Below are 14,253 nucleotides of genomic sequence, written 5' to 3'. Positions count from 1 at the left end.
GCAAGCACATTCGCGTAAATGTTTTTCATTACAATAGCTGGTAGAGATTATAATCAGTGATTAGGTTCTGAAGGACTAGTAATATATCCCATGTTCAGTCTGGGTTTTGAAAGTAAAATTTAAGAAATTGATTGATGTTTCTTGTTCTTGTAGGACTCTCAGCTTGTATCCTCTGGACACAATAATCCAAGTAAGTAAGCCTCTCAGGACAGCTGCATAGGGGGAGGGGAGCAGAAAGAGGATACACATGTAATAGGTTAAAGAGAAATGCACTAAAAAACAAAATCAAGTGGCAAAGGAGGGCCATTTGTTCAAGTCTTGTCTAAATGGATTAGAGTCATGGTGACCTTGAATGCTCATTTATCTTTATTCAAGGGAAGGAGGGCCAACACAGAGAATGGTGAATTTCAACAGCAATCCCAGTAGAAAAGAACAGCACGCTGTATTAGACTCGGTCCCCAGTAAATGTGGAGGGAAAAAAAAATTAAGGCAACTATTGAGTTGTCTAAATTAAAGGAAAAGGAGTGGGCAAAGAAAACTAATCAAACGCCCTTAAGATGAATGGCCTTAGAATCCATGAAGAAAAGTCGCACCTTGCTGGATGCATGTACCATGCCCTCTTCTAGCAAAAGACTGAGGAAGAAGGACCCTTACTGAAGTCAGTGGCTAATAAAGCATATGCCCTTGGTCATCAAACAGAGGACCTTATCATTCTGTGAAGCAGTGTTTCCATTTGCTTCTTTGGCATCACTGATTGGTATTAACACTGTTTAGGAATTTAAAATGTATGACCCAAGGTGTTGGTAGTGGGGTGATGTATGGGAGCCCTGTATGATGTTATGCACGTTTGTTTTAGTTCATAGCTTTTATTATACACTTATTGTTTATATATGTTCATGTATGATTGACATACTTCAATATAAATTTTTTAAAATGGAAAAAAAAAAATGCATGAAGTACCCTGTAGACGTCATGAACACCCTCCCACAGAGTGGACTTTGTTAGTTTCTTTACCAGCCAGACAACTGAGAGCACCCCTTGCCAAGTACAAAGCTACGTGCAAGGATGAAAATCACTCTGATCAAGGAGATGTGTCTTTGGAATTGAGAGCATCTGCCAGGGGAGGACTGGGCAGAAAAGGCCCCCAGGGCACAAGGGACTAAAGCCCTGCTGGAGGAAGGTCAGTGGAGGAGGCAGTGCCCAAGGAAGCACAGGCACTGGCTCTTCATTATCCCACCCTCGCTTGGGACCTCCGGGAGCACAGGGGCCAGTGAAAAGGGGAAGCGTCAAGGGACTTGAAATCTGAAGGAAATAGTAAATTCAGTAGTAAGAAAAGGAACCAGAAGAAATGCAGGGTTCAGCCCGTGACGGGGGCGGGCATCGGCATCATATGCCAAAGACCAGGGCTTACTGAAGAGCGGCCATTGCTTCCCACGGTTTACCTCCACTGGAGTTTACACGGTTCAGGGTCGAGGCACGATTTGATAGATGAAGAAATGCATCTCCTCAGCTTGGAGGTTTTGTCAGGAAAAAAAAAAGAAAGAGCAAAGAGTCATTGCACTGACTGAAAGAGCAAAGAGCCAGCGCCTCGATGTACATTACTTTACATAATTCTTACCATTGCTGTATGTAGGCATTATTATCCGAGGTTTACACACGAAGAAAATAAGAGGTTAAGTAACTAGCCCAAGATCACATGGCAAAAAAAAGACAGCAGGCACTTCTGTCCAGGGATCTCTGTCCCATTCCACTACCTTGACCCCCAAGAAGGTCGTGTCTTCACTTCCCTGAAAGCTTGACTCCTAGTCCCAGAATTAACATACCGTGCCTTTTGCATGCATCTGTCTCGTTTTAATGGCATGTCGTAATATTCACATTTGTACTACAATTTAGAAATTCAGTTGAATTTCTGGAAAACAAAAAGTAGATAGTACCCTACTTTTAGATAATCCTGAGTAGAGTGATTGTGACCCAAAAAAAGAGAAACAGAAAAGGAAACAAATGGGGAAACGTATTAATGGTGATGGGATCTGCCCAAGTGAGCCCCAGGAGAGACTCCAGATCTTCACGTGATCCCAGCAGGGAACAGAAATGGGCTGCCAGCAGTGATAGAATGCCTGGGCCATTTCTCCACCCCCGGCCCCTCCACTTCCACCCTTGCCAGTTCTCATACAGAGCTTTTAGTCGGGTTTGCTGCCACAGTAAGGAAATAACCTATAGACTGGAACTCCTTGTTAGGAGCTGATACCTAAGAGAGAAGCGGAATAGGTAGTGAGATAATAATACCAGACTTTAAAAAGATATAAGAGAAGTGGTGGAAGAAGGGTCAACTTTTCTCAAGAAGAAGATAAAAAGTGTTACCCAACCATAGTCAAGTACTTTCTATTTTTTCTGGGGAAGGGAGTATTTCCCGGTCTACCTGGAGGCCTCTCTTCCCTTAACTCCAAACGAATCCTTGCAGTCAGCATACCTTGCCCACTTACAGAAAGCCCCAAATCAGCCCTTCCCTGCAAAGGAGAGGCATGTTAGGAAAAGAGGTTAGTATATTAGTACAGGAAATCACATCAATTACCTTTGTTAACTAGCCTGTTATCATTCAAAAATATGAATATATGAACAATGAGCACTAAAGAGAAGGACTGACCCCAAAGGAAATCTATCTAATTAAAGGCACAGAAAAAAAAAATTCAAGCGTAATTATAATTTTCAGAAAAATTTGGAATTATTTGTTAATAAAAAAGAGAGATAAAGAAGATTGGTGTGAAAAAATAAGTAATTACACAGCACAGAGTACTTGGGGATGTAAAGTATGGCAGACAATTTTTAAAAATACATGAAATGGATAATAGCTAAAGTCTGGGATTTGGAAGATAAAATATTTTTTCTGAATATAAAGCAAAAGAGATAGAAAGTGTGAAAGAAAAGTCAAGATATATGAAAGATCAGTCAGTGCAGGAGGGTCAAAATCTATCCAAAAGTAATTAGTAATACCAGAAAAATAAAACAAGGGAAATGATGAGGAAGAAATAATTTAAATAGAATTACAAGGTGAGTGAGCTACTCACAGTTTAAAATGCTCACTTACATGTAAGGAAACAAAAGGCCACATGCAAGAGCAAGGAGAAACAAAAGGCAGCAAGATTAGCCCTGCAAAGAATCAGATATTGGAATTATCAATCCCAGAATATAAAACAAGACTGCTTAATTTATTTCTAGTCATAAAAGAGAGAATTGAAGATATGGTAAAGAGAAAATTTGGAGAATACTAAACAGTACCTCTAGAAATAAAAATAAGTAATAATAGAAATCAACATTTCCACAGGCAAGTTTAGCAGAAGATTAGACACAGCTGAAGAATGAATTAATGAATTGGAGAAATAAACTAGTAAAATTATCTAAATACAACCTAGAGAGACATAGAAATGGAAATTATGAAGTAAAAGTTAAGAAACAGGATAAAGTGAGAAAGTCTAACCAGTATCTAACTAGAATTCCAGAAAGAGATGAGAGAGATAAGAGAACAGAAGCAATATTAAAGGAGATAATGGCTGAGACTTTGCCAAATTTGAAAGACACCAACCCACAGAGTTCACCCCAGGGAATTCTAAGCAGGATATATAAAAAGTCCTCACTAGATACATTGTAGTTACACTCCAAAACTTAAGGTTAGAAAATCTTAAAATAACCTTCAAAACTTTCAAAGAAGCAACAGCTAAACTTTAAGGTACTTCTCAACTGCAGCAATGGAAGCCAGAAGACAATGAATTCCTTTCTACAGCTAAATAATATTCCATTGTATGTATATACCACATTTTGTGTATCCATTCATCAATTGATGAACACTTGGATTGTTTCCATCTTTTGTTCCATCCTCCTCAATCTGAGGAGGAAATCAAGAAAAAAAATACATTTATAATAGCAACTAAAAGAATCAAATGTCTAGAAATAAATTTGACCAAGAATGTGAAGGACCTATTCACAGAAAACTATAAAAATTCCTAAAAGAATCAAAGAAGAACTAAATAAATGGGAGGACATTCCATGTTCATGGATGAGAAAACTAAATATCATTAAGATGTTAATTCTACCCAAATTGATTTACAGATTCAACACAATCCCAATCAAAATCCCAACAGCCTATTTTGAAGAAATGGAAAAGTCAATTATCAACTTTATTTGGAAGGGTAAGGGCCCCTGAATAGGCAAAGCTATATTGAAAAAGATGAACAAAGTTGGAGGACTCACATTTCTTGTCTTTAAAACATTTTACCAAGCTACAGAGGTCAAAAGAGCATGATACTGGCATAATTACAGATATATTGACCAACAGGATTGAATTAACAGTTCAGAAATTAAAAATACCTAACATCAAAAGAGGGGCTATAACTAAATAAGAGTATTTGTAGCCTTAAATTAAATTGAAAAATGAACTGCACTTCTGTCCTGATGTTAGACAAAAAAGAGGAAAATAAACCCAAAGCAAATAAAAAGGAGATTTACAAAAAGAAAGTAGAAATTAATAAAAAAAAAATAGAAGACAAACATAAGATAGAAAAACTCGATTGAGCCAAAAGTTTGTTCTTTGGAGGAAATAATAGAATTGACAAACTTCTTGATGAGAATGAGTAAGACAAAAACAAGGAAGAAACAGTTAAACAATATTAAGAATGAAAAAATGTACAGATGCTGCAGATCAGAAAGATACAATAAAAGATTATGGAGGAGCGGATGTGGCTCAAGTGGTTGAGTGCCGACTTCCACATGGGAGGTCCCATGTTCGGTTCCCAGTGCCTCCTAAAAACAAAAACAAATAAAAAAACTCAGGAAAGCTGATGGGGCTCAGTGGTTGAGCACCAGCTTCCTACTTAGGAGATTCCGGGTTCAATCTCTGACCCCTGGTACCTGAAAAAAATAATTTAAAAATTATGAACAAAATTATGCCAGTTTTTTGGAAAATTAAATGAAAGTAGCATACGTAATAGTCAATTCTCTAGCCACTTTTAAAAACTGGCTCATTAATCTTTAAAAAGCCATTTTACATATGTAACTCCAGGTTTAGAGAGTTTTACCAAGAAAGAAAGAAAGTTTTACACAAGGAAAAAATAATTCCAAATTTAACCTTCTTCCAGGGAATGGAAAAAGAGACAACAGCCCCCAACATGTTCTGTCAAGCCAGCACAAGCCTGATAACAAAACTTGACAAGGGCAATACAAGAAAGAAAAGTTACAGGCCAGTCCCACTCATGATCATAAATGTAAAACTCCTAAACAAAATATTAGCAAACTGAGTCTAGCACAGTATAAAATATGTTTGTAAAGATAATTTGTCATTCAGAAGTTGTGTTTCATTCCAGGAATTCAGCACTGGTTTCCTTTTAGAAAATTAATTACTGTGATTTTTTTATATTAACATAGTAAAGGAGAAAATTATGATTATTTCAATAAATTCAGAAAAAGCATTTGATAAAATTCATTATTCATATTTTAAAGGAAAAACTTTTAGCAAATTAAAAATAGAAGTCCACTTTGTTAGTATGATAATGGTATCTGCAAAAAACTTAGAGCAAGCATCCTACTTTATTTTGAAATATTGAAAGCATTCCCCTAAAACTTAGGAATAAGACATGGGTTCTGCTTGTACCCAATGTTATACTGGAAATCTCTGATCAAGGCAGTAGTATAAGAAAAAAAGGGGACGGAGAATGTATATGTGTGTGTGTATATGTGTTAGCAAGAAGAAAACAAAACTCATCATTTTCTCAAATTATAAAATTGTAGAAAACCCAAAAGAATCTAACAGGTAAATTAGAATAAGAAAATTTAGCAAAGTTGCTGTATACACAATCAAATGCTCTTCTGTACACTAAAACAACAGTTGGAAAATGGTGTTTAAAATAACACCACCAAAACCTACTAACATCGGCATAAAATGTAACTTATCAGGCAATAAACCTAACAAAAGATGTGTACAACTTCAAAGGAGAAAATTATCAAACTATGAAAGGTATTAAAGATGCCCTAAGTAGAGCTATATCATGTACTTGGATGGGAAGATGCTCTGTTGTAAAGACACAGTGTCTCTCCAAATTGATCTACAGATTCAGAGTCCCACCTTCTGTGTACGTGGACAAGCTGTTTCTCAAATTTACATGGGAGAGCCAAGAGCAAGAATAGCTTAGACAGTCTTGAAGAAGAGCAAGGTTGGAGCCTTGCCTTAGCAATATTTTTTTAAAATATTTTATAGCTAAGTAATGAAGATGGTAACAGACAAATTGAACAATGAAACAGAATAGAGGAGCCAAAAACAGATCCACAGGGAGGTGAAAACTGGATTCATGACAGAGCTGATAATGGAGAACACAGAGGAAAAAAGAGGGGGAGTTTCAATATAATACTGGAACATTTGGCTCTAGAGAGAAAAATGAAATTAATTCCTGGCTTATACCATATCCAAAAACCAATTTAGGGGAGCTAGTGTAGCTCAGTGGTTGAGCATCTGCTTCCCATAAACCAGATCCCGGTTCAAGGCCCCATACCTCCTAAAAATAAATAAGTAAATAAATAAATAAAAGGAAATAAGTAGGTAAATAAAATAAAAAATAAAAACCAATTTAGACCTTCTAAAACATCGAAATGTAAACAATAAATATATAAAATTTTAAAAGACAATATAGAACATCTGACCTTGGAGTAGGAAAGGATTTCTTGAGTAAAACACACAAAAAGTGTCAAATAAAGAAAAATATCAATAAATTCAACTACATTGAAAGTAAGAACTCAGAAATATCCAAAGATACCAGATAAAGGTAAAAAGACACACTGGAAAAAGTTATCTGAGATACACATGCAGAAGATTTTTATCAAGACAATACAATGTTTTTATGGGGAAAAAATTATGCTACAAAAATGTTTTGAAAGAAATAAAGAGGAAGGTCACAGAAGAGCAGACCAAAGTATTTATGAACGTGGAACCCTGATCTACCTCAGAGAAATGCAAACACCCCAGTGAGATTTCATTGTACAGGATCAAATTAACAAAAACTGAAACATTTGCTCACAGGAGCATTGGCGTGGATGGGGCGCAGGGGAAGTCTCATGTAGCACTGTGGGTAGATCGACTCGTACACCGATTAGGGGTTCCCTGGTAGAGTTGGATGTACATAAACCCTAAGACCCAGATACCCCTACCCACGAGCATGAGGAAGGACTTTCATGACTATTTGTGAAAGCGTTGCTCATAATGGAAAAATCCTAAATGGCCCGCAGTAGTAGATGAGTAAGAATGTCGTGGAGTCGTCATCCAATGGGATACTTCGTGGCAGTGAGGATGAACACACCGGAGCTGCATGTACCATTTTGGCTGAACTTAAAATTCATAATAAAATTCATAGTAACAGAAATAAGCCTTAGAAGAATACATATGATAGAGTTCCATTCCTATGAAGTTCAAAATCAGGAAAAACTAAAGCATATTTGATTTGGTAATACATACGTGGGTAGTAAAAAAACTATTGAGAAAGGCAACAATTGCCACAAAGTCTCCTGCACTTTGCTAGCTGGCAGAGAGGGAGGGAAGGCCAGGGGTCCGGTGGGGGCCCCAGGAGGCCTCTAGCCTATTTAATGATCATGCCCCGTTTCTTGGCCTGGAGAGTGTTTGCACAGATCTTCATTTTAAGTTTTTAAAAAGGACATGTAACTTTCATTTACATATGCACTTTACATACATTATATGTGTGCTCTACCTTTCTCAATGTTTTGGGAAAGGCATGGCCTTTATCTGAGACAAGCTAAACTATGGCATGACAGGCTGTGAGAATGCGAATCCATTTGATATGAATGCTGGGATCGTTTGCCTTCATTCAGATTCAGTGACTTTTCCTTCTAATACAGGTCCAGTCCCACTAATTTGCTGTGTCGTGATTAATATTTATATTGTTATAATATTGTAAACTCTAGTTGTTGGCTTATAATTTTCTCGTTGACCTATAGGCAAGTCTAAAAAAAGTAAATTATTAATTAGATTAATATTAATGAGGATGACTCATTAATAATTACTGAACCAAATATAAATATTTTAAATCTTGGCAAAAAAAAAGGTATAGCTGTGCAGAGCTGGGTGACAAAGAGGGAGGGGAAAGGTGGGAGGAAAGAAGAGATGGGTGAGTTTCCTCATTTTACATAATATAAAAGAAGTTGATGAATCAAGAAAGAGAAGATTAAATATATTTAAAGTTACAAATACTCACTAGAATCACTAAAAGTAATCACTGAAGTAATAAAACTTGGAAGGGGAGGTAGTAGTGTACATATATTAAATACATGTCATCTACCATATCAGAAATCATTAGGTTCTGTCTAAAGTTCATAAATCTAGAAATAAACATATACGCATATTATTTAGTAACGGTCAAAGCATTTTACAGCATTAAAAACGGAAGCAATGAAAAACCATTACCTTTTCTCTACTGTTCAAATTACTTTTGCCATGAACATAAATAACCTTTAATTATTTAAAAATTTAATTTAGCAAAACTTTCCTCTGCAGCAGAATTCAGCATAATGCACCTCTGTTTTGATTCCCTTTTCAAAATTCTTTCTGAGTAGTGACACTGCTGATGGAGAACATGCTGCTCGAGCAGTTTGGGCACTTTATGAGTTTAAGGGCATCACGAGGTGGTGTTTGTATTTATGCTTTTGAGGCTGAGTACCTGACATATAAATGCTCACTCAGTGCATTTGTTGAATTAAAAATGTAGCTGTTGTAATTATTTTAAGTGGCCTATTGGAGCCATTAAGCTGCTCCATATTGCACCAAATTGGACCTTCCTCTCAGTGGCAGGTGTACCCTCTCCCTCTTCTCCCACTATAGCATTGGATTCTGTATTTAGAAGGCATAGCACCAGAAGAGAATTATACACCGAGCACCTAGTATATGTTGGCACCCTGGAGGATGCAGAGAGGCAAATAAGGGGGTCCATTTGAAAAAGAACAAACTCTACCTAAAGTCCTTCGCAAGGCCCATTTCCCTCGTTCCACTCTGAAATTGCAGCTCCACCTGCGAAATGCCCGACACTCTTGCTCCCAGCTTCTTAATGAAGGTTCCCTCTCGAAGAGACCCAGAAATAAGCAGGATAACCCCAAATAGTCCTCTTGGGCAGCTGCAGGACATGTCCTGAGCACCTGACTCAAAATCCCTTCTTAAGAATTTTCTAGCCAGCCTTCATCATTTTCCCTTGGGTGCTGATAAAGAGCCTGTGATTCTCAAGACTGTGCGCGCTTAGACATTTCCAGCTTGTGTCAGAAATTGCATCACCTAAAATGTCAAGGTGTGGGGGGCCAGTCTGTGTTTTATTCCTTCGATGGGACAAAAATCATTACAGAGCCCGTCCAAATCCTGAGCTGACTTTTCCCCAGAAAGGTGAATTCCTGACCGGCTCACAAGCTGCTGAGAACGCTCCCCCGCAGGCTGTCCCTAAACGTCCTGCTCAGCCCCGTGGCATCTCTCCTTGCTTGGTGCCAGGACCTATTCTGTTTTCCCTGTTGCCACAACGTAAGTGCTGCTAAGAGCAGAGGCAGCCGGCGGCGGCTTTGCCCCTGCGCTGGATCCAGCCGAGAGCCCGTGTGCATCAGGCCCGAGCGCTCTCCCCCTGCGGGTTACTTGCCAGCAGCTTTGGTCAAGGTAAAACCGATTTATTCAACCAAGCGAGCAGGACCTTTGTGGGCATCCCTGGTTTCCTGGTTTCTGACATAAGTCGTTTGGAAATGTTTGGAGTGGCCTGCCTGCTCGTTCACGCTCTTGATTAGGCGTGCGGGTGCCACGGCCGGCTGGAGACTTGACGCCATCAATTGCCCAGGTTAAAGGGGAAAAAAAAAACAGATTTATCTGAGAAAAATGAAACTTGCGTTGGGTTTTATGTTACTTTATGTAGGTGTTACAGCTCCCTAGATTGAGATTATAACAGGACTTGGGGTTGCTTAGTGACCCAATGGTCCTGGTAATTTTCTAGCTTGAGGTTGGTGGCCCAGGCCTTACTTGCCTTTTAAATGAGTATGCGCAGATCTGCCTGGAAGACAAAATGTAAAGTAAAGGTACGAGCTGATAAGCACGTTTATTACTTTGCTTTGCTCTTAACTTCATGTGGTTTGGGTGCTCTGTCTGATCAAGGTTTGTTATCAAGGCAGTTAAAATGGATTTTGTGGCTTTTCGTTTTTCACTAAACTGGCCGGCTTTTTGACAAGTCTCTCATGGTTGTTCTAGCTCTTTATTCCTGGAGTTACGTCAAACATAGATTTGGGACGTATGCATATCTGTGTCTTCCCTTTTTTTGTAACGGTTCAATTTCCTATAAGAAAATGAGAAGAAGCTACAAAGTCTGGTTTTTAGTTTGGTTTGGAAAATATCTTCAGAATGTATTCATTCTGTAATTTAGGGGATTAGTCCTGAGACTAGCTGGCCACAATGTCGACAGCCAATGAGAGGGACCACGGGACAGTGCCCTGACTTGAGGCCCCAAACACTACCCTGGAAGATTCAGTGACATTTCCGGGCCTGACCTGGAAGAGCTCAAAGCAGGTTGCCGCCCTGAGGCCCCTTCCTTGCAGCACACACCTTTCCATAGGTTTATTCAACTCTCAGCACCGTGCAACCATCAGCAACCCCAGCTAACTTGGCTTTCCTCTTCCTTCCCCTAGGCTCAAGGAAATAAAATGAAGCACCTTGCAAGGGAGCAGGTGTAGCTCAGTTGGTTGAGCACCTGCTTCCCATGTAGGAGGTCCAGGGTTCAATCCCCAGTGCCTCCTAAAACAACAACAACAAGAAGTTTCTTGCAAAGCGCGGATGCCCAGTTCAAGCCATTAGTAGTTGAGGATCTAAGAATTGCATTGTCTCTCGCCAGAGAAATTGGCCCTTAAAGCCACAGAAAGCAAACTGTTTCCAGGCTCCCTTAACTAAAACCCATCAAATCCTTGATGACCCCACAGGCCACAGAAGCATTTCTTGAACTAGGTCAGGAAGGATTTCTGGTTCGCTTCTTATTCTGCTTTACCCCGGGGTCCCCCGGCGTCCTGCCAGGGGCCTCTCTTGGGGACTGCCAAAGGGGTGCTGAGAGCTCAGTGTTCTGTAACATTCCCCGAGTTCTGCTTCAACCCGACCTGGCTTAGCCTGGGTTAGCAGATGGATCAAAGTTCAAAGTGCTTTGGGTGTAGAATGCTAATGGGGTTTATTTCTTTAAATTTTCTGTAAAATGAACTGGAAGGAAGCAAGTTCCATCTGTAAGATATTCATCTTTTGGCAGGATCTCTTCGGGAGCCTCTGGTTGTTGGTAAATCGCTCCTTGGTACCTACTCGCAGATTTGTGCCTGGGCAATTGTATTGCAGAAGAGAAATTACTTTGCAAATCCGGTTCTCAGACAATAAAAGATGTTTTAAAAGCCTCTTGCTGCACATTTTCAAAGATTGTTGATGTGAGCATGGAAATATATTTAATCTCTCTTAAATCTTAAAGACTGCAACACTCACATGTTGGTTTTTTTTTTTTTCTTTCCTGCTTCTTTTTAAGAGAAAGGTGATGCTGAGCCAGAGAGTCCAGACAATGGTACATCAAATACATCGTAAGTCTCTTCCATGTTTCTCTTGGAAATCGCTATCGTTTAGTATGCCTTAGGCTATAAAGCAGGGCCAGTATCTTGTAATAGTAACAGTGATGCAAGGAAGCCCGTGGTTCTTTGCCAGTGATCGTGTCTTCAAATGCTTTGGGATGGAGATGCATTCTGAGTTCTTTCTTATGCTTTAGCACTGGGAGTGGGAGATATCTTGAAAATTCAGAGGTTCTTCATTGTAAAAGTAGAAATGTAACAGGGGCAGCTATTAGGGAAAGGAAGCAAGGAAATCTTTCAGAATTCGACTGGAGACTTTTGGTGCCATTATAATAATAGAACTTTTCACACCTACTGGGAAACAGTCCATCCCACATGCCTGTGAAGTTCCAGTGTCATTTTAGAAACCTGCCACCTGCATCCTCACCTCTGAATTACATGAAAAATACCGTTATAGATAGCTTTCGACTAACAAGAGTGTGTTGATGTTTTTTTAATTAACAAAAGCAGTTTTAAAACACTTGGAAAGCATTTGTCCCCCCACTCTATGTTTTATGTTTTCCTCTCAATATTCAAGGAATCTAACTAAGTTTTTATTGATGAATTTGATGCCAAATTGATATACCAAAGTTTAAATATGATAATTCACAGGTTAGCAAATGACTTTATTTTAGCTCCAGAAGAATCAGTAAGAGGTTTGCTCCTCAAAAATCTTTATTTTTACCTCTTCTGAGAGGTGAGAAAATTTTACTCATTATAAGAGAGCTTTGTGAATTTATCTAGGATTCTTATTACTAAGCATTTAAAGTACTAGTTATTAGAAATCACTGTTTGTGATATAATATTATTGAGTGTATTATTTTGTCCAAGGTCTGTTTCTCAGTCTAGAAACATCCTTTGGCTTACATCCAATGGCTATATATTTATAAGAAACATAATATGTTTGACTTTTTAAAGATGTTATCCTAAAAGTTCTAAATAGTTCCATTGTCCTGGCTTCTGATGATATCATGAATGTGACTGGTCTGATATGCTTAAAATAATTACTAATTCTTAAATTTTTGCATGTTGAACAATATAGTGGGAAAAGGGTTTTAATGCCATCTGGAGGCATTCTAGAGAACTGAAAAGGGTAGAACCATTGAAAAAATGTTATTTTGAGTAATAGGTGAGAGTAAGTAAGAATTTATGCTACTAGAATGTAAGCTATCTGAGGGGTAATTGTTACAGTTTTTACTAATGTTTTTACAAAATTATTATTTGTTGTACAAGCATTTTTCTAATTCTTAATAATAAAATTATTTTAAAGATAGACAAAGGAACATACAGAGTGTGTTGGAAAACTGCTAGCTTACTGTTAATTTTACAAATTTTAAAATTGCGCTCAGTAGACACTGATTTTGTTAATACAGTCTGACATCCCATTTAAGTTCTCTTTCCCTTATGCATTTCTAAAAAAGTCTACTCCAAAAGGAATTGGTTTCTATAATCCATCCACTATTTCTTGTTACAGAGATAAAAATAAATTCGTTGTCTGGGGAATTACTTTTAAGCCCTCTGGAAATATGAGAGTGGTGGGAGCTGGACACACACCCCACATCCCTACCTCTTTGGGTAAAGCAGATCCTTTGTCATCTTTAACTAGAAAGAACAGAAATAAAAAGAACACTGGAGGTTGCAAGAACCTCCATTAAAAGTGGAGAATTCTGAAGTTTAGCCTCTTAAAGAGCCCTCTAACAGTGATTCGATCATGATTTAGTAAGAGCAACAATATAATGCGAATAAAAGTGAGGGCTCAGAGTGTCTTAGATTTGTGTAACATTTTACATTCTTATGTATAATACTTCATTTGAGCTTTATTTAGGTAAACAGGTAGGTAGGGCAAGGACAATATTGCCATTTTACAGATAAAAAATCTGAGAATCAGAACCATCACTCAACTTAAGTGATAAAAATAGGACCGAAATCTTCCGATATTTTGGTTTTTTCCTATTTATCATTTTGAGGCGTGAGTAAATGTCAGAGACAAAACAAAGACGCGTGTCAGAAGTAGTAAAACTGGGGTCAGGTCGCTCATTAAGTGGTAAGAGTCCAAGTGATGAGAATGATTCTTCAGGTGGGAAGGACCAGAAGCATGCTGAGTCCAGGAAGTGGAGTAAGGGGACAGAGCCTTAGGGAAACAGACCAAAAACTGGGGGCTCCCTGGGAGCTAAGGGGGTGAGGCAGAGCAAAGAAAACTGGAGAGAACAAGCCCAAAACACTAGGAAAGTGCCTCCTTCATATTGGCGGGATAGCCTTGGCTGCAGTGAGGCCCCCACGTCTGTCTAATTTCAGGAACCTGGGAATCATTTAAAGCCGCTTAAATTTTAGTATGAGGTTGGGAGTCTCCAAAGGGAAAGACATTTCCTGAATAAGAATCTCTTTCCTCGCTGACTTCTTTTAAAGCAGAAGGCTAATCTGTATAGGTTTTAGACCAGGGTTTTTTAATGTTTTTTGTTCCATGGACCCCTTTGCCAGTCAGGTGAAAACCATGGACCCCTTCTCAGAATGTAGCAGCAGGTAGTTTTTATGACACTCAACTAGCGCCGGGTCTAAGAACTACCGTAATTTCCCAGTATGGATGAGTGTAAGGAGTTTTCAAGATGTGCAACAACTGTA

General features: G+C 38.6%; 1 protein-coding gene across 5 annotated transcripts in view; it reads left to right on the top strand.

Annotated features, from left to right (window-relative positions):
* AFF3 (ALF transcription elongation factor 3) overlaps positions 1-14,253 on the top strand; it is a 563,374-nt gene that overhangs the window by 381,594 nt on the left and 167,527 nt on the right. For all 5 annotated transcript variants that reach the window (XM_058278184.2, XM_058278185.2, XM_058278182.2 and 2 more), the window contains 2 exons: positions 154-190; positions 11,559-11,610. In XM_058278184.2, the coding sequence (XP_058134167.1) occupies positions 154-190; positions 11,559-11,610 (89 nt within the window). The remainder of the gene's footprint in view (positions 1-153; positions 191-11,558; positions 11,611-14,253) is intronic.

This window comes from Dasypus novemcinctus, chromosome 17 (assembly GCF_030445035.2).
Source record: "Dasypus novemcinctus isolate mDasNov1 chromosome 17, mDasNov1.1.hap2, whole genome shotgun sequence".
Classification (NCBI taxonomy): Eukaryota; Metazoa; Chordata; class Mammalia; order Cingulata; family Dasypodidae; genus Dasypus; species Dasypus novemcinctus.
This window is presented reverse-complemented; position numbering and strand designations above follow the sequence as displayed.